Source organism: Gorilla gorilla, chromosome 7, assembly GCF_029281585.2.
Source record: "Gorilla gorilla gorilla isolate KB3781 chromosome 7, NHGRI_mGorGor1-v2.1_pri, whole genome shotgun sequence".
NCBI lineage: Eukaryota > Metazoa > Chordata > Mammalia > Primates > Hominidae > Gorilla > Gorilla gorilla.
The window spans coordinates 151,074,753-151,093,996 of NC_073231.2; the positions used below are offsets into that span (position 1 = coordinate 151,074,753).

The 19,244-nt window shown below is 53.1% G+C and overlaps 1 protein-coding gene and 2 pseudogenes across 1 annotated transcript; 2 read left to right on the plus strand and 1 right to left on the minus strand.

Moving 5' to 3' along the window:
* The first annotated feature begins 216 nt into the window (after positions 1-216).
* LOC115933023 (putative uncharacterized protein FLJ44672) lies at positions 217-6,517 on the plus strand. Its single transcript, XM_063709659.1, has 3 exons — positions 217-536; positions 2,531-2,588; positions 2,754-6,517. Exon 3 carries the CDS (start codon positions 5,286-5,288, stop codon positions 6,471-6,473), a length of 1,188 nt encoding a protein of 395 aa, XP_063565729.1. The 5' UTR covers positions 217-536; positions 2,531-2,588; positions 2,754-5,285; the 3' UTR covers positions 6,474-6,517.
* A 358-nt stretch (positions 6,518-6,875) lies between these two features.
* On the minus strand, positions 6,876-8,643 carry LOC115931323 (protein capicua homolog; annotated as a pseudogene).
* Positions 8,644-16,991: 8,348 nt separating this feature from the next.
* Positions 16,992-19,064, plus strand: LOC129524104 (uncharacterized; annotated as a pseudogene).
* Positions 19,065-19,244: the final 180 nt, after the last annotated feature.

The window sequence follows — 19,244 nt, forward strand, 5'->3', positions numbered from 1 at the left end:
CCTGAGCTCCACCTTCTCAGATGAGCAGCAGCATTAGATTCTCATAGGAGAACGCACCCTGTTGTGAACCGTGCATGTGAGGGATCTAGGTTGCGCTGTTCTTATGAGAATCTAATACCTATTGATCTGTCACTTTCTCCCATCACGCTCAGGTGGGACCATCCAGTTTCAGGAAAACAAGCTTAACACGCCCACTGATTCTACATTATGGTGAGTTCTATAATTATTTTATTATATATTCCAGTGTAATAATGGAAATGAAGTGCCTAATAAACGTAAATGTGCTTAAATCTTCTGGCCCAGCTCCTACCTCCCGGCAGCCTCGCCAGGCCCAGAACTCTCTCCAGTCAGCCTCTACAGGTGAAGCTCATGACTCACAATGGCCTATTGAGGCCCATACCCTACCTCACGGCAGTCTCCGCAGATGAGCCTACTGCCTCACAACAGCCTCCACAGGCACAGCTCCATCGTTCCAATGGCCTCTTTAGACCCAGCTCCTGCCTCCCAGCCTTCTCTCCAGGCCCTGAACTTTCTCCGTAAGTTGAGGTAGCTGGGACTGTAGGTATCCATGACGATACTTGGCTAATCTTTAAATTGCTTTGCAGACATGGGGTCTCACTTTGTTGGCCAGGCTGGTGTCAAACTAATGGCCTCAAGTGACCGTTCCACCCCTGCCTCCCATCCTCGAGGTATGTGCCACCACAAGGGGCACTTGTTCAATTTTCTAAAGAAAAAATTTCTAAAGTAAGGCTGTGGGATGATGGCAGGAAGATAAAAGAAAAACAGAAGAATAAGTTAAAATGACTTATTCACACATATTCTTTTGACAGCAAGAAGAACTTTTAGTATATACATTCCTTACAAACAAACAAACGGCCGATAAACAATGTTGTATAGGAACTTCAACACACACTGTACAATATTCCCACTTTGCTGACATAAGTTATGGAAATTTCGTGGTTTCCTTGAGTGTCGCTAGCAGTATTTTGCTTCTCTGATGATTTTTATCAACTTCCTCATCTGTTAACTTCTCTCCAAAGTATGTCATGTCACGACATACTGCCGCTGCACGAACACGGCCAGTGTCTTCCTATTAAACATGTAGAATGCTTTCCTAATTTCTCTTTTTACTCTCTGTCTTTGTGTTCTGCATTTTCCTTACTTTTATTGTCAGAAACTCCAGAAAGTCAATCGTACTAATTTATCACGATTTGCTTTATTAATTTATACTATGCTTATATGGAATTTTGCCCAACAGACCTCATTACAATTTGGGCCAGGGCCCAGGGTTAGGGTTGTTTCAGGGTCAGGGCCAGGGCCCAGTGTTAGGGTTGTTTTAGGGTCAGGGCCAGGGCCCAGGGCTAGGGGTGTTTTAGGGTCAGGGCCAGGGCCCAAAGTTAGGGTTGTTTTAGGGTCAGGGCCCAGGGTTAGGGTTTTAGGCTCAGGGCCATGGCCCAGGGTTAGGGTTTTAGGCTCAGGGCCAGGGCCCAGGGTTAGGGTTTTAGGGTCAGGGCCAGGGCCCAGGGTTAGGGTTTTAGGGTCAGGGCCAGGGCCCAGGGTTAGGGTTTTAGGGTCAGGGCCAGGGCCCAGGGTTAGGGTTTTAGGTTCGGGGCCAGGGCCCAGGGTTCGGGTTTTAGAGTCAGGGCCAGGGCCCAGGGTTAGGGTTTTAGGCTCAGGGCCAGGGCCCAGGGTTAGGGTTTTAGGATCAGTGCCAGGGCCCAGGGTTAGGGTTTTAGGGTCAGGTCCAGGGCCCAGGGTTAGGGTTTTAGGGTCAGGGCCAGGGCCCAGGGTTAGGGTTTTAGGGTCAGGGCCAGGGCCCAGGGTTAGGGTTTTAGGCTCAGGGCCAGGGCCCACGGTTAGGGTTTTAGGCTCAGTGCCAGGGCCAAGGGTTAGGGTTTTAGGGTCAGAGCCACGGCCCAGGGTTAGGGTTTTAGGGTCAGGGCCTGGGCCCAGGGTTAGGTTTTTAGGGTCAGGGCCCAGGGTTAGGGTTTTAGGGTCAGAGCCCAGGGTTAGGGTTTTAGGGTCAGGACCCAGGGTTAGGGTTTTAGGGTCATGGCCCAGGGTTAGGGTTTTAGGGTCAGGGCCCTGGGTTAGGGTGATTTCCAGGAAGTGACCTCACAGTGACTCAAGCTACCACTTACTGTTGATTGTGATGAAATGCCAGCTGAGGCACATGCCTTGGGGGCTAAGTGGTTGCTGCCCTTGACTACTATGAAGACTGGTGTGGGAAGGGTCGCTTTGGATGCACTTGAGCGGGGGTCCCCAACCCCTGAGCCATGGAGCCGTAAGGAGCCACACAGCAGGTGAGTGGTGTCGAGTGAGGGAGTGAGGGAAGCTTCGTCTGTATTTACAGCCACTCCCCTTTGCTCACATTCCCGCCTGAGCTCCACCTTCTCATATGAGCAGCAGCATTAGATTCTCATAGGAGAACGCACCCTGTTGTGAACCGTGCATGTGAGGGATCTAGGTTGCGCTGTCCTTATGAGAATCTAATACCTATTGATCTGTCACTTTCTCCCATCATGCTCAGGTGGGACCATCCAGTTTCAGGAAAACAAGCTTAACACGCCCACTGGTTCTACATTATGGTGAGTTCTATAATTATTTTATTATATATTGGATATATAATAAATATGTATATTTATTGTATATATTAATATGTTGTATTAATATATTAAATATATTATTGTATATTGTAATAATGGAAATAAATTGCCTACTAAATGTAAATGTGCTTAAATCTTCTGGCCCAGCTCCTACCTCCCGGCAGCCTCTCCAGGCCCAGAACTTTCTCCAGTCAGCCTCTACAGACCAAGCTCATGACTCAGCATGGCCTATTTAGGCCCATACCCTACCTCACGGCAGTCTCCGCAGATGAGCCTACTGCCTCACAACAGCCTCCACAGGCACAGCTCCATCGTTACAATGGCCTCTTTAGACCCAGCTCCTGCCTCCCAGCCTTCTCTCCAGGCCCTGAGCTTTCTCAAGTTGACCTCACCAGGCCCAGCTCATGCTTCTTTGCAGCCTCTCCAGGCCCAGCTCCTGCATCTTGGTGGCCCCTCCAGGCCCAGCCTCTGCGTCCCGTCGGCCTCTACAGTCCCAACTTCTGCCTCACTGCAGATTCTTCAGGCCCAGCATCTGCCTCACTGTGGACCCCCTAAGCCAAGCTCCTAACCTTTCAGCAGCTTCTACACACCCAGCTCCCGCCTGCCAGTGGCCTCTTCAGGCCCATGGGGCTCATTCCTCACAACAGCCTTTCCAGGCCCAGTTTTTCCCTTCTGGCGGCCTCTCCGGGCTGAGAACCTCCTCAATCAGCCTCTCCAGACCCACTTGCACCCTCCGGGCATCCTCTCTGGGCCAAGCTCCTCTTCCTGGCTGTGTCTCCAGGCCCGACTCCTGCCTCTCAACAACCTCTTTGGACTCAGTGCCTACCGATCTCCTGGCGTCCTTGGTCGGCCCACAGCTTCCTCAAGCCAAGCTCCCCAGGCCCAGGTCAGGCCTCACGGTGCCCCCTCCACGATGAGCTCCTGCCCTCCAATGGCACCTGCAGGCCCCAAATGGTCTCCGGTCGGTGGGCTCCTCCACGCCAAGCTTGGGCCTCCCGGCGACCTCTGCAGGCCCACGTTGTCCTGAAGTTGGCATCTCCCGGCCCTGCCTCCCAGCAAGTAAGCAAGCTCTTTTGGCTCAACTCCTGCCCAGCTCCCAACCGCCTTTGTGGGCCCCGAACTTTCTCCAGCCAAGTTCTTCGGGCCTAATTCCTGCCGCCCGGTGGCCTGTACGGGCCCAGCAATGGTTGGAGAACGGCCTCTGCAGGTCCCACTCTTGCCTCCCAGGGGCCTCTCCAGGCCCAGCTCTTGACCCCACGGCGGCCTCCTGGGGCCAAGTCCCTGCCTGCCTCCCAGCAGCCCGCGTGCAGCCCAGCTCCTCACTCACGATGGCCTGTTGATGCCCATGCCTCTGGTACCCTGCCCAGAGGCATGATCCCCTGCCACACACTGGCTCCTCCCACGCTGAGAGAGGTCAGCGTGAGCCCTTGCCTCACACCGGCCCCTCCCATGCTGAGAGAGGTCAGCGTGAGCCCCTTGCCTCACACCGGCCCCTCCCACGCTGAGAGAGGTCAGCGTGAGCCCTTGCCTCACACCGGCCCCTCCCACGCTGAGAGAGGTCAGCGTGAGCCCCATGCCTCACACCGGCCCCTGCCACGCTGAGAGAGGTCAACGTGAGCCCCTTGCCTCACACCGGCCCCTCCCAGGCTGACAGAGGTCAACGTGAGCCCCTTGCCTCACACCGGCCCCTCCCACTCTGTGAGAGGTCAGTGTGAGCCCTTGCCTCACACCGGCCCCTCCCACGCTGAGAGAGGTCAGCGTGAGCCCCTTGCCTCACACCGGCCCCTCCCTCGCTGACAGAGGTCAGCGGGAGCCCCTAGCTTCACACCAGCCCCTCCCAGGCTGACAGAGGTCAGCCTGAGCCCCTTGCCTCACACCTGCCCCTCCCTGGCTGACAGAGGTCAGCCTGAGCCCCTTACCTCACACCGGCCCCTCCCACACTGAGAGAGGTCAGCGTGAGCCCTTGCCTCACACCGGCCCCTCCCACGCTGAGAGAGGTCAGCATGAGCCCTTGCCTCACACCGGCCCTTCCCACGCTGAGAGAGGTCAGCGTGAGCCCTTGCCTCACACCGGCCCCTCCCACGCTGAGAGAGGTCAGCGTGAGCCCTTGCCTCACACCGGCCCCTCCCACGCTGAGAGAGGTCAGCGTGAACCCCTTGACTCACACCGGCCCCTCCCACGCTGAGAGAGGTCAGCGTGAGCCCTTGCCTCACACCGGCCCCTCCCACGCTGAGAGAGGTCAGCGTGAGCCCCTTGCCTCACACCGGCCCCTCCCACGCTGAGAGAGGTCAGCGTGAGCCCTTGCCTCACACCGGCCCCTCCCACGCTGAGAGAGGTCAGCGTGAGCCCCTTGCCTCACACCGGCCCCTCCCACGCTGAGAGAGGTCAGCGTGAGCCCTTGCCTCACACCGGCCCCTCCCACGCTGAGAGAGGTCAGTGTGAGCCCTTTGCCTCACACCGGCCCCTCCCACGCTGAGAGAGGTCAGTGTGAGCCCTTGCCTCACACCGGCCCCTCCCACGCTGAGAGAGGTCAGCGTGAGCCCCTTGCCTCACACCGGCCCCTCCCACGCTGAGAGAGGTCAGTGTGAGCCCTTGCCTCACACCGGCCCCTCCCACGCTGAGAGAGGTCAGCGTGAGCCCCTGCCTCAACAGGCCACCGTGAGGGAGGAGCGGGGTCGCATGCGGGCTGCTGGAGGCAGGCAGGGACTTGGGCCTGGGAGGTCGCGGTGGGGCGAGAGCTGGGTTTGGAGACACCCCTGGGAGGCAACAGCGGGGCCTACAGACTCTGTTCTCCAGCCAGAGCTGGGACTGTTCAGGTACTGGGAGGCGGGATGTGGGTCTGAAGAGCTTGGTTGCAGAAACTTCGGGGTGTACAAACGCAGGCGGGAGCTGAGCCAAAAAAGCTTGTTTGCTGGGACGCGGGAGATGCAACCAGGAGAAACAGCTATGCCTGCAGAGGCCGCCATGTGGGAGGCGGAGGCCGGGCCTCCTCAAATCGGCCTCTCCAGACCCACTTGCAGCCTCCCGGCATCCTCTCCGGGCCCAGCTCTTCCTCCCGGCTGTGTCTCCAGGCCTGACTCTGGCCTCCCAACAACGTCTTTGGACTCAGCTCCTGCCCAGCTCCCAGCGGCCCTGGTAGGCCCACCACTTCCCGAAGCCAAGCTCCCCAGGCCCAGCTCAGGCCTTCGGGTGGCCTCTCCAGGCTCAGCTCCTGCCCTCCAATGGCAAGGTCAGTGGGCTCCTCTAGGCCCAGCTTGGGCCTCCCGGCGGCCTCTGCAGGCCCAAATCGTCCTGAAGTCGGTCTCTCCAGGCCCAGCTCCGGCCTCCCGGCGGCCTCTGCAGGCCCAAGTCGTCGTCAAGTCGGCCTGGAATTGGGCCTGGAAGAGCAGCAAGTCGGCCTCCCCGGGCCCAGCTCCGTCCTCTCGGCGGCCTCTCCAGGTGCAAAACTTCCTCGAGTCAGCCTCTCCAGGCCCAGCTCCTCCTGCCTCCCAGTGGCCTCTTTCAGCCCAGACCAGCTCATGGCTCTTGGCGGCCTTCCCAGGCCCCGCTTTTGACTTTTGGTGGCCTCTTCAGGCCCAGAACTTGACCTCCAGTGGGCCTTTGCAGGCCCGGCCTCCTGCCTCTCGATGGCCTGCACGGGCCCAGACTCACAGCGGACTCACAGCGGACTCTCCATGCCCAGCTAGTTCTCGCCTCATTGTGGTCTCCCGAGTCCAAAGCTCCTGCCTCGGCCGCTTCAGCAGGCCCAGCTCCCGCCTGCCAGTGGGCTCTTTAGGCCCAGCTCATTCCTCACAACGGCCTTCCCAGGCCCCGTTTTTCCCTTCCGCCAGCCGCTTGGCCTCTAAGTTGTTTATCTTTTGTGTATAAATCCCAAAATATTGAATTTTGGAATATTTCCACCATTATGTAAATATTTTGGTAGGTGATTTATTTGGGGTGAGTTTCTGCACCAAGCCCGAATTTTTTATTTTATTTTCCTTATTTGGTGTTAAAGAGGTTTAATGACGGTCATGGCAACTTTTTGGCACAATGAAAAATATCGCCCATGATCAACGTGTTCTGTTCTGGGGAAGGGGGCAAAGGCAGGGTGAATCACTTTCTTAAAAAGTATAGCTCAAGTTGGGAGTGCAGAGGGAATGGGGAGAAAACCCTCCCACTGCCTGTGTCGAAGTGCAGGAGCCCCCACCCCCATACTCACCTGAGTCCAGCCCCCCTCTGCCCCCCGGGTGGCTCAGCCCAGCTCCTGCCTAGGAAAGCCTTAGTGTTGGGAGGGACCCTGATGACTGAGGAGCCTGGTAGCTCCAGGTCGCCCACACTTTCAGGTCTCTTGCCCCAGAAGGTGGCAGGATCCATTGGGAGGAAACAGGTCGCCTTGGAAGGCATCCGTGGGTCCCCATCCGCAGGGGTAGGGGCCATAGGGGGCCCGCTCTGCTGCCTTGACCATACTCCTGGGCTTTGAAGGCTCCTGGGCCCAGTAAGAAGGAGGTGGGTGCCAAGGTTGAGGAGGAAGCATCCGAGTATGTGTAGCGGGAGGACAGGGTGGGACCATAGACTTTGCCAAAAGCTGCAGGTGGATCGGGGGACCCTGGGGGCTCAGGATCCAGCAAGGGACGGCAGGAGTAAAGGAGGAAGGAAGGACAGGTGCAAATACCTTCCCACCAAAGCCCTTGTTGCCCTCTGGCTCCTCCCTAGAGTTGTCCCCACTCTCAGTCAGTCACCCACTCCTTGAACTTGAGATCAGTGTCAGTGGTGCTAAAGCCATCATCAGCAATGACATCATCACCCCCTCCTCCTCATGGATGACCGTGTGCTCCTCGTCACTCGCTATGTCCTCACTGGCCATGTGCTGGGAATGAGCATCTCAAGTGGGCAGCAGCAGGGCTGCCCACTGGTCACCTCCCTCACCAGGGGCTGCAAAGTGGCCTGGAGCTCCATACTGAGTTGAAGGCTTTGGGCCAGAGTATGATGCAGTGCCAGACACCACCTGTGTCAGTTCCTGTAGTGCCTGACGGTCTATTTCCCTGCCGTCCAGGCTGTGTACCCCCCTGTGAGAGAAGGCTTGGACCAGGCTGAGCCAGGTTCCCTGACTGTGTGCAGCCGTTCTGCCCCACAGAAGCTGCTCCTTGGTATCTGAGCTCTGGAGTGTTTAGGCTGCAACTGACAGGAGTTCAGAGGACACCCCAGGGGCAGTGGCAGTGCCCGTCTCTGATATGCTCCGCTCCCACGAGCCCTTGTTACACTCCTGCTAGCCCCTGGCTTGTGGGCTTGGCCTCTGAGCTGGACTTCTTTCGATCCTTGTTGCAAGTGGGCCACCATCACCTGGAAGGCCAGGTCGTGGTATTTCTGCATCTCATTGGGCCCCAGGGTGTACCACCGCTCGCTCAGCATCTGGCTGACAGTCCGGATATCCTGGTTGGAGTGACCCTGATGTGCCCTGCCAGGGCCTGGTGCCGCTTGCTGAAGATCATGACCGCCACTCATGGGCCACCGGATGTGGTCCTTGTCCCATTTGTTGGGGCTGCGTCCATCCTTCTCAGAAGATGAGTCCTGTTCCTTGTGCAGGGCACTGAGGGACTGGGCCTGACATCATCTGAGTGGTAGAGGCAACTGGGTGTCAGGAGACATGATGGAGAGGAAAGCATCATCATGGTCATTCTTTGTCTCACTGTCCAGCAGGGACTCCCCTGAGGGGCCCAGGGCTCCTCCTCCATGGTGGGAGGTGAGCTTTTACCAGGTTCCACCACCCCCAAAGTGTGTGGGGTTGCGGGCCCTGGGCTTTCAGGGCAGGTGGCACCAGGGGGCCGCCCAGGGTCAACACTCCCTGTCGCACCTGGTGGATGCTCATGAGCAACAGCTGCCAACTTGGCAGGTTGTTTTCTCTGGTTGGAGGCCACTGAGTGACTGGCAGGTTGCTGGGCCTCGTGTGGCTGCAGGGAGGGGTGAGGAAGGGGTTGGAGTACCAGGGGAACATGGCCACAGAGTGACCTTCCACATTCCTCCACACGAACATGCTGACGCCACGGGAGGCCTCACTGAACGCAGGCCTGGGGGCCGAGTACTTGGTCCGGGCAGGGGGTTCCTGGCAGGGGCTCACACCTCGCCCCCTCCTCAGCCAAGGTGGCTTGGGCCCAGAGAAGGGGGGGTTGGAGAGGAGCAGAAGGCCAGGCCTCAAGTTTTGTTTTTTTTTGTTTGTTTTTTTGTTTTTGAAATGTAGTTTGACTCTTGTCACCCAGGCTGGAGTGCAGTGGCACGATCTCAGTGGCCTTCATACCTGGCTAATTTTTTGTATTTTTACTGGAGGTGGGGTTTTGCCATGTTGGCCAGGCTGGTCTTGACCTCCCGACCTCAGGTGATCCACCCACCTCAGCCTCCCAAAATGGGATTACAGGCATGAGCCACTGCTCCCAACTTCATTCATTTTTACTTGAAAAACTCCGTTAAGCATTTTTTTAAGGTAGACCTAGTGGTCCTGAATGCCCTCAGCTTTGTTTGTCGAGGAAGCACGTTATTTCTTTTTTCTTTCTGAAGGACAGCTTTGTCAGACATAGTATTAGTTGCTGGCAGTTTTTTTCTTTCAGCACTTTGAATGTATTATTTGATTCTGTCCTGACCTGCAAAGTTTCTTTAACTTTTGACTATTTGATTATATTGTGACTTGGTGAGTATCTATTTGGTTTGAACCTCTTTAGGAATCTTTAAGCTTCATGGATTTAGATGTCTAAATCTTTCCCATGATTTAGGCAGTTTTCAGCCATTCTTTAAATAAGCTTTCTTCTCCTTTCTCTACTTTCCTTCCCAAACTCCCATAACCTGACAATGGTTTGCCTAATGGTGTCTTGTTGGCTTTCTTTTCTCTGTCTTTTTTTTCTTTTTTTTTTTTTTTTTGAGACAGAGTCATGCTCTGTCACCCAGGCTGGAGTGCAATGTGTGGTCTCGGCTCACTAGGGTTAGGGTTAGGGTTTTAGGGTTGTTAGGGTTAGGGTTTTAGGGTTGTTAGGGTTAGGGTTTTAGGGTTGTTAGGGTTAGGGTTAGGGTTTTAGGGTTGTTAGGGTTAGGGTTAGGGTTTTAGGGTTGTTAGGGTTCGGGTTCGGGTTAGGGTTAGGGTTTAGGGTTAGGGTTAGGGTTAGGGTTAGTGTTAGGGCTAGGGTTTAGGGTTAGGGTTCGGGTTCGGGTTTGGGTTAGGGTTTAGGGTTAGCGTTAGGGTTAGGGTTTAGGTTTAAGGTTAGGGTTATTGGTTAGGGTTAGGGTTAGGGTTAGGGTTTGGGGTTAGGGTTTAGGGTTAAGTTTAGGGTTATTGGTTAGGGTTAGCGTTCGGGTTCGGGTTCTGGTTGGGGTTGGGGTTTGGGTTCGGGTTGGGGTTAGGGATAGGGCTAGGCGTTAGGGGTTAGGGTTAGGGCTTAGGGGTTAATGTTCAGGGTTGGGGTTGGGGTTATTGGCTGGGTTAAGGTTCGGGTTGGGGTTGGGGTTGGGGTTTGAGTTAGGGTTAGGGTTAGGGTTTGGTGTTAGCGTTAGGGGTTAGGGGTTAGGGTTAGTGTAGGGGTTAGGAGGTAGGGGTTAGGGTTAGGGTTTTGGGTTAGGTTTAGGTTTAGGGAAGGGTTAGGGTTAGGGTTAAGTTTAGGGTTAAGGCATTAGGGTTAGGGTTAGATTACAATTTCCAACCTGTTTTATTTTGTTTTCTTTCTGAGACAGGGTCTCCCTCTGTTGTCCAAGGTTGGCGGGTAGTAGTGCTATCGCAGCTGACTGCAGCCTCAACCTTCCCGGCTGAAGCGATCCTCCCACCTCAACCTCCCACGTGGCTGAGACTACAGGTGCTTGACACTATGCCCAACTAATATTTGGAATTTTCATATACGTGGATTCCAGAGGGGTGACAGTGAAACATGAGTAAGCATGGATTTTGGTATAGGCAGAGATGGGGGGCTGGAACTAATTCTGTATACTGAGGCACGACGACTGTATATGTTTTTACAATTACTCTGTAGGATGCATTGTGTTGCATACCCTTGAAAATAATAATTTTTAATTGAGTGGAATAATAATAATAATATTGCTAAAAGTAGCAGCTGGCCAGGTGTGGTGGCTCACACTGGTAATGGCAACACTTTGGGAGGCTGAGGCAGGAGGATGGCTTGAGGCCAAGAGTTTGCGATAGGCCTTGGAAACAAAGCGGGAGTCACCATCCCTACAGAAAAATACATGAATTAGCCTAGTGTGGTGACATGTTCCTGTAGTCCCAGCTACTTGGGAGGCTGAGGTGGGAGGATCACTTGAGCCCAGGGAGGCTGAGGCTGCAGTGAGTCATGATCAGGCCTCTGCACTGCAGCCTGGGTGACAGAGTGAGACCCTGTCTCAACACAACAAAAAAGTAGCAGCTAACATCAACTGACCTTTTATACCAGGTGCCTATTGATATCATAGTTTAATTTCTTAGAACTGTTTCTTATTTCACTTACCAACTCTGTCTTCAGTTACTCCCAGATCTTTACTGTGTTTGTGCAGATGACCTTTTCTTTAGATTGAATTGTCTCCCCAGAAGTAAGATTACTGTGAGACATGGTGAATGGACATTCTCATTACCCTTGATGTAAATTGACAGGGTTTTGGGTGCCTCCCAGCTATAATCTTAGCACTTTGGGAGGCTAAGAGAGGAGGATTGCTTGAGGCCAAGAGTTGGAGGAGGCAGTATGGCAGTGTGTTGAGACCCTGTCTCCATTATTTTAAAAAATTGACAGGCTTTACCCGGGAAGGCTTATACACAATTTAAACACCCCTCATAATATAAGAAAGTGCCCATTTCACTGCACCTTTGCCAGCAGAGGGTATTATAATTTAGTAAGTCATTTTTTGTTTGATTATTTTAAATAGACAAAAGACCTCATGTTACTTTATTGTCACATTTCAACATCTTTCCTCAGCTTATTGGCACTATTTCTTTTCTGTCTGTAAATGGTTGTTGCTGTTTTGTTCTTTTAGACAGGGTCTTGCTCTGTCACCAGGCTGGATTGTAGTGGCATAATCATGCCTCACTGCAGCCTTGACCTCCCAGGCTCAAACTTCAGCATTCTGAGTAGCTGGGATTACAAGTGTGCACCACCACTCCCAGCTAACTTTTTTCTTCTTTTGGATAGAGACATGTTCTCACTGTGTTGTCCGGAGCAGTCTCTAGCTCCTGGCCTTAAGCAATCCTCCCGCATTAGCTTCTCAAATTGCTGGAATTTCAGGCATGAGCCACCATGCCTGGCCTGGGGTAGTCCCATATTCTATAGAGTTCTCTTTACTTTGTGCTAGCCAATCACTCATTATGCTGTTCACCTGTTATAATGAATAATTCTCTGTATTAAATTTTACCACTTTAAACTTTTGAGTGGTTTACGCTTCCTGATTGGACTCTGACTAATATGTTAGGAAGGATCCCAGGAGGTAAACCCACACAGATGGGATTTAGACATAGGTTTGGTTTCCCAGCGGGCAGTGTTGAGCTCTCTGCCAGTGGGAAATGGGATGCTGGTGATTTCCAGTAGGTGACCTCACAGTGACCCAAGCTACCTCTTACTGTTGATTGTGATGAAATGCCAGCTGAGGCACATGCCTTGGGAGCTAAGTGGTTGCTGCCCTTGACCACTGTGAAGACTGTTTTGGGAAGGGTCGCTTTGGATGCACTTTAGCAGGGGTCCCCAACCCCTGAGCCATGGAGCCGTAGGGAGCCACACAGCAGGAGGTGAGTGGTGTCGAGTGAGGGAGTGAGGGAAGCTTCGTCTGTATTTACAGCCACTCCCCTTTGCTCACATTCCCGCCTGAGCTCTACCTTCTCAGAGGAGCAGCAGCATTAGATTCTCATAGGAGAACGCACCCTGTTGTGAACCGTGCATGTGAGGGATCTAGGTTGCGCTGTCCTTATAAGAATCTAATACCTATTGATCTGTCACTTTCTCCCATCATGCTCAGGTGGGACCATGCAGTTTCAGGAAAACGAGCTTAACACGCCCACTGATTCTACATTATGGTGAGTTCTATAATTATTTTATTATATATTACAGTGTAATAATGGAAATGAAGTGCGTAATAAATGTAAATGTGCTTAAATCTTTTGGCCCAGCTCCTACCTCCCAGCAGCCTCGCCAGGCCCAGAACTCTCTCCAGTCAGCCTCTACAGGTGAAGCTCATGACTCACAATGGCCTATTTAGGCCCATACCCTACCTCACGGCAGTCTCCGCAGATGAGCCTACTGCCTCACAACAGCCCCCACAGGCACAGCTCCATCGTTACAATGGCCTCTTTAGACCCAGCCCCTGCCTCCCAGCCTTCTCTCCAGGCCCTGAACTTTCTCCATAAGTTGAGGTAGATGGGACTGTAGGTATACATGACGATACTTGGCTAATTTTTAAATTGTTTTGTAGACATGGGGTCTCACTTTTTTGGCCTGGCTGGTGTCAAACTAATGGCCTCAAGTGACCCTTCCACCCCTGCCTCCCATCCTAGAGGTATGTGCCACCACAAGGAGCAGTTGGTCAATTTTCTAAAGAAAAAATTTCTAAAGTAAGGCTGTGGGATGATGGCAGGAAGATAAAAGAAAAACAGAAGAATAAGTTAAAATGACTTATTCACACATTCTTTTCACAGCAAGAAGAACTTTTAGTATATACATTCCTTACAAACAAACAAAAGGCCGATAAACAATGTTGTATAGGAACTTCAACACACACTGTACAATATTCCCACTTTGCTGACATAAGTTATGGAAATTTCATGGTTTCCTTGAGTGTCGCTACCAGTGTTTTGCTTCTGTGATGATTTTTATCAACTTCCTCATCTGTTAACTTCTCTCCAAGGTATGTCATGTCACAACATACTGCCACTGCATGAACATGACCAGTGTCTTCCTATTAAACATGTAGAATGCTCTCCTAATTTCTCTTTTTACTCTCTGTCTTTGTGTTTTGCATTTTCCTTACTTTTATTGTCAGAAACTGTAGAAAGTCAGTCGTACTAATTTATCACGATTTGCTTTATTAATTTATACTTTGCTTATATGGAATTTTGCCCAACAGACCTCATTACAATTTCTAACCTGTTTTATTTTGTTTTTTTTTTTTCTGAGACAGGGTCTCCCTCTGTTGTCCAAGGCTGGAGGGTAGTAGTGCTATCGCAGCTGACTGCAGCCTCAACCTTCCAGGCTGAAGCGATCCTCCCATCTCAGCCTCCCAATTGGCTGAGACTACAGGTGCTTGCCACTATGCCCAACTAATATTTGGAATTTTTGTATACGTGGATTCCAGAGGGGTGACAGCGAAACACGAATAGGCATGGATTTTGGTATATGCAGGGATGGGGGGTCTGGAACTAATTCTGTATACTGAGGGACGGCGACTGTATATGTTTTTACAATTACGCTGTAGGATACATACTGTTGCATAGCCTTGAAAATAATAATTTTTAATTGAGTGGAATAATAATAATAATATTGCTAAAAGTAGCAGCTGGCCAGGTGTGGTGGCTCACACTGGTAATGGCAACACTTTGGGAGGCTGAGGTAGGAGGATGGCTTGAGGCCAAGAGTTTGCGATAGGCCTTGTAAACAAAGGGGGAGTCACCATCCCTACAGAAAAATACATGAATTAGCCTAGTGTGGTGGCATGTTCCTGTAGTCCCAGCTACTTGGGAGGCTGAGGTGGGAGGATCACTTGAGCCCAGGGAGGCTGAGGCTGCAGTGAGTCATGATCAGGCCTCTGCACTGCAGCCTGGGTGACAGAGTGAGACCCTGTCTCAAAACAACAGAAAAGTAGCAGCTAACATCAACTGACCTTTTATACCAGGTGCCTATTGATATCATAGTTTAATTTCTTAGAACTGTTTCTTATTTCACTTACCAACTCTGTCTTCAGTTACTCCCAGATTTTTACTGTGTGTGTACAGATGACCTTTTGTTTAGATTGAATTGTCTCCCCAGAAGTAAGATTACTGTGAAACATGGTGAATGGACATTCTCATTACCCTTGATGTAAATTGACAGGGTTTTGGGTGCCTCCCAGGTATAATCTTAGCACTTTGGGAGGCTAAGAGAGGAGGATTGCTTGAGGCCAAGAGTTGGAGGAGGCAGTATGGCAGTATGGTGAGACCCTGTCTCCATTATTTTAAAAAAGTGACAGGCTTTACCCGGGAAGGCTTATACACAATTTAAACACCCCTCATAGTATAAGAAAGTGCCCATTTCACTGCACCTTTGCCAGCACAGGGTATTATAATTTAGTAAGTCATTTTTTGTTTGATTATTTTAAATAGACAAAAGACTTCATGTTACTTGTCACATTTCAACATCTCTCCTCATCTTATTAGCTCTATCTCTTTTCTGTCTGTAAACAGTTTTTGTTGTTTTGTTCTTTGAGACAGGGTCTTGCTCTGTCACCAGGCTGGACTGTAGGAGCATAATCATGCCTCGCTGCAGCCTTGACCTCCCAGGCTCAAACTTCAGCATTCTGAGTAGCTGGGACTACAAGTGTGCACCACCACTCCCAGCTAACTTTTTTCTTCTTTTGGATAGAGACAGGGTCTCACTGTGTTGTCCAGACCGGTCTCTAGCTCCTGGCCTTAAGCAATCCTCCCGCATTAGCTTCTCAAATTGCTGGAATTTCAGGCATGAGCCACCATGCCTGGCCTGGGCTAGTCCTGTATTCTCTAGAGTTCTCTTTACTTTGTGCTAGCCAATCTCTGATTATGCTGTTCACCTGTTATAATGAATAATTCTCCGTATTAAATTTTACCACTTTAAACTTTTGAGTGGTTTATGCTTCCTGATTGGACTCTGACTAATATGTTAGGAAGGGTCCCAGGAGAGAAACCCTCACAGATGGGATTTGGGCATAGGTTTGGTTTCCCAGGGGGCAGTGCTGAGCTCTCTGCCAGTGGGAAATGGGATGCTGGTGATTTCCAGGAAGTGACCTCACAATGACTCAAGCTACCTCTTACTGTTGATTGTGACGAAATGCCAGCTGAGGCAGATGCCTTGGGAGCTAAGTGGTTGCTGCCCTTGACCACTATGAAGACTGGTGTGGGAAGGGTCGCTTTGGATGCACTTGAGCAGGGGTCCCCAACCCCTGAGCCATGGAGCCGTAGGGAGCCACACAGCAGGAGGTGAGTGGTGTCGAGTGAGGGAGTGAGGGAAGCTTCGTCTGTATTTACAAGCACTCTCCTTTGCTCACATTCCCGCCTGAGCTCCACCTTCTCAGATGAGCAGCAGCATTAGATTCTCATAGGAGAACGCACCCTTTTGTGAACCGTGCATGTGAGGGATGTAGGTTGTGCTGTCTTTATGAGAATCTAATACCTATTGATCTGTCACTTTCTCCCATCATGCTCAGGTGGGACCATCCAGTTTCAGGAAAACAAGCTTAACACACCCTCTAGTTCTATATTATGGTGAGTTCTATAATTATTTTATTATATATTGGATATATAATAAATATATATTTATTATATATATTAATATGTTAAATATATTAGTATATTAAATATATTATTATATATTGTAATAATGGAAATAAATTGCCTACTAAATGTAAATGTGCTTAAATCTTTTGGCCCAGCTCCTACTTCCCGGCAGCCTCTCCAGGCCCAGAACTTTCTCCAGTCAGCCTCTACAGACCAAGCTCATGACTCACAATGGCCTATTTAGGCCCATACCCTACCTCATGGCAGTCTCCGCAGATGAGCCTACTGCCTCACAACAGCCTCCACAGGCACAGCTCCATCGTTACAATGGCCTCTTTAGACCCAGCTCCTGCCTCCCAGCCTTCTCTCCAGGCCCTGAGCTTTCTCAAGTCGACCTCACCAGGCCCAGCTCATGCTTCTTTGCAGCCTCTCCAGGCCCAGCTCCTGCATCTTGGTGGCCCCTCCAGGCCCAGCCTCTGCCTCCCGTCGGCCTCTACAGTCCCAACATCTGCCTCACAGTAGATTCTTCAGGCCCAGCATCTGCCTCACTGTGGACCCCCCAAGCCAAGCTCCCAACCTTTCAGCAGCTTCTACACACCCAGCTCCCGCCTGCCAGTGGCCTCTTCAGGCCCATGGGGCTCATTCCTCACAACAGCCTTTCCAGGCCCAGTTTTTCCCTTCCGGCAGCCTCTCTGGGCTGAGAATCTCCTTAAGTCGGCCTCTCCAGACCACTTGCACCCTCCGGGCATCCTCTCTGGGCCAAGCTCCTCTTCCTGGCTGCGTCTCCAGGCCCGACTCCTGCTTCTCAACGACCTCTTTGGACTCAGTGCCTACCCATCTCCTGGCGTCCTTAGTCAGCCCACAGCTTCCTCAAGCCAAGCTCCCCAGGCCCAGGTCAGGCCTCACGGTGGCCTCTCCAGGATGAGCTCCTGCACTCCGATGGCACCTGCAGGCCCCAAATGGTCTCCAGTCGGTAGGCTTCTCCACGCCAAGCTTGGGCCTCCCGGCGACCTCTGCAGGCCCAAGTTGCCCTGAAGTTGGCATCTTCCGGCCCTGCCTCCCAGCAAGTAAGCAAGCTCTTTTGGCTCAACTCCTCCCCAGCTCCCAACAGCCTTTGTAGGTCCCGAACTTTCTCCAGCAAAGTACTTCGGGCCTAATTCCTGCTGCCCGGTGGCCTGTACGGGCCCAGCAATGGTTGGAGAGTGGCCTCCGCAGGTCCCGCTCTTGCCTCCGAGGGGCCTCTCCAGGCCCAGCTCTTGCCCCCATGGCGGCCTCCCGGGGCCAAGTCCCTGCCTGCCTCCCAGCAGCCCGCGTGCAGCCCAGCTCCTCCCTCACGGTGGCCTGTTGATGCCCATGCCTCTGGTACCCTGCCCAGAGGCATGAGCCCCTGCCACACACTGGCTCCTCCCACGCTGAGAGAGGTCAGCGTGAGCCCCTGCCTCACACCGGCCCCTCCCACGCTGAGAGAGGTCAGCGTGAGCCCCATGCCTCACACCGGCCCCTCCCACGCTGAGAGAGTTCTCCGTGAGCCCTTGTCTCACACCGGCCCCTCCCACGCTGAGAGAGGTCAGCCTGAGCCCCTTGCCTCACACCGGCCCCTCCCACACTGACAGAGGTCCATGGGAGCCCCTTGCCTCATACTGGCCCCTCCCACGCTGACAGAGGTCAGCCTGAGCCCCTATCCTCACACCGGCCCCTCCCACACTGAGAGAGGTCAACATGAGCCCCTTGCCTCACACCGGCCCCTCCCACGCTGAGAGAGGTCAGCATGAGCCCTTGCCTCACAGCGGCCCCTCCCACGCTGAGAGAGGTCAGCGTGAGCCCCTTGCCTCACACCGGCCCCTCCCACGCTGAGAGAGGTCTACATGAGCCCCTTGCCTCACACCGGCCACTCCCACGCTGAGAGATGTCAGCGTGAGCCCTTGCCTCACACCGGCCCCTCCCACACTGAGAGAGGTCAGCGTGAGCCCCTGCCTCAACAGGCTACCGTGAGGGAGGAGCAGGGTCGCCCGCGGGCTGCTGGGAGTCAGGCAGCGACTTGGGCCTGGGAGGTCGTGGTGGGGCGAGAGCTTGGCCTGGAGACACCCCTGGGAGGCAGTAGCGGGGCCTACAGACTCTGTTCTGCAGCCGGAGCTGGGACTGTTCAGGTACTGGGAGGTGGGATGTGGGTCTGAAGAGCTTGGTTGCAGAAACTTCGGGGTGTACAAACGCAGTCTGGAGCTGAGCCAAAAAAGCTTGTTTGCTGGGAGGCGAGAGATGCAGCCAGGAGAAACAGCTGTGCCTGCAGAGGCCGCCATGCGTGAGGTGGAGGCCGGGCCTCCTCAAATCGGCCTCTCCAGACCCACTTGCAGCCTCCCGGCGTCCTCTCCGGGCCCAGCTCTTCCTCCCGGCTGCGTCTCCAGGCCTGACTCTGGCCTCCCAACAACGTCTTTGGACTCAGCTCCTGCCCAGCTCCCAGCAGGCCCAAGTCGTCGTCAAGTCGGCCTGGAATTGGGCCTGGAAGAGCAGCAAGTCGGCCTCCCCGGGCCCAGCTCCGTCCTCTCGGCGGCCTCTCCAGGTGCAAAACTTCCTCGAGTCAGCCTCTCCAGGCCCAGCTCCTCCTGCCTCCCAGTGGCCTCTTTCAGCCCAGACCAGCTCATGGCTCTTGGCGGCCTTCCCAGGCCCCGCTTTTGACTTTTGGTGGCCTCTTCAGGCCCAGAACTTGACCTCCAGTGGGCCTTTGCAGGCCCGGCCTCCTGCCTCTCGATGGCCTGCACGGGCCCAGACTCACAGCGGACTCACAGCGGACTCTCCATGCCCAGCTAGTTCTCGCCTCATTGTGGTCTCCCGAGTCCAAAGCTCCTGCCTCTCGGCCGCTTCAGCAGGCCCAGCTCCCGCCTGCCAGTGGGCTCTTTAGGCCCAGCTCATTCCTCACAACGGCCTTCCCAGGCCCCGTTTTTCCCTTCCGCCAGCCGCTTGGCCTCTAAGTTGTTTATCTTTTGTGTATAAATCCCAAAATATTGAATTTTGGAATATTTCCACCATTATGTAAATATTTTGGTAGGTGATTTATTTGGGGTGAGTTTCTGCTCCAAGCCCGAATTTTTTATTTTATTTTACTTATTATTTGGTGTTAAAGAGGTTTAATGACGGTCATGGCAACTTTTTGGCACAATGAAAAATATCGCCCATGATCAACGTGTTCTGTTCTGGGGAAGGGGGCAAAGGCAGGG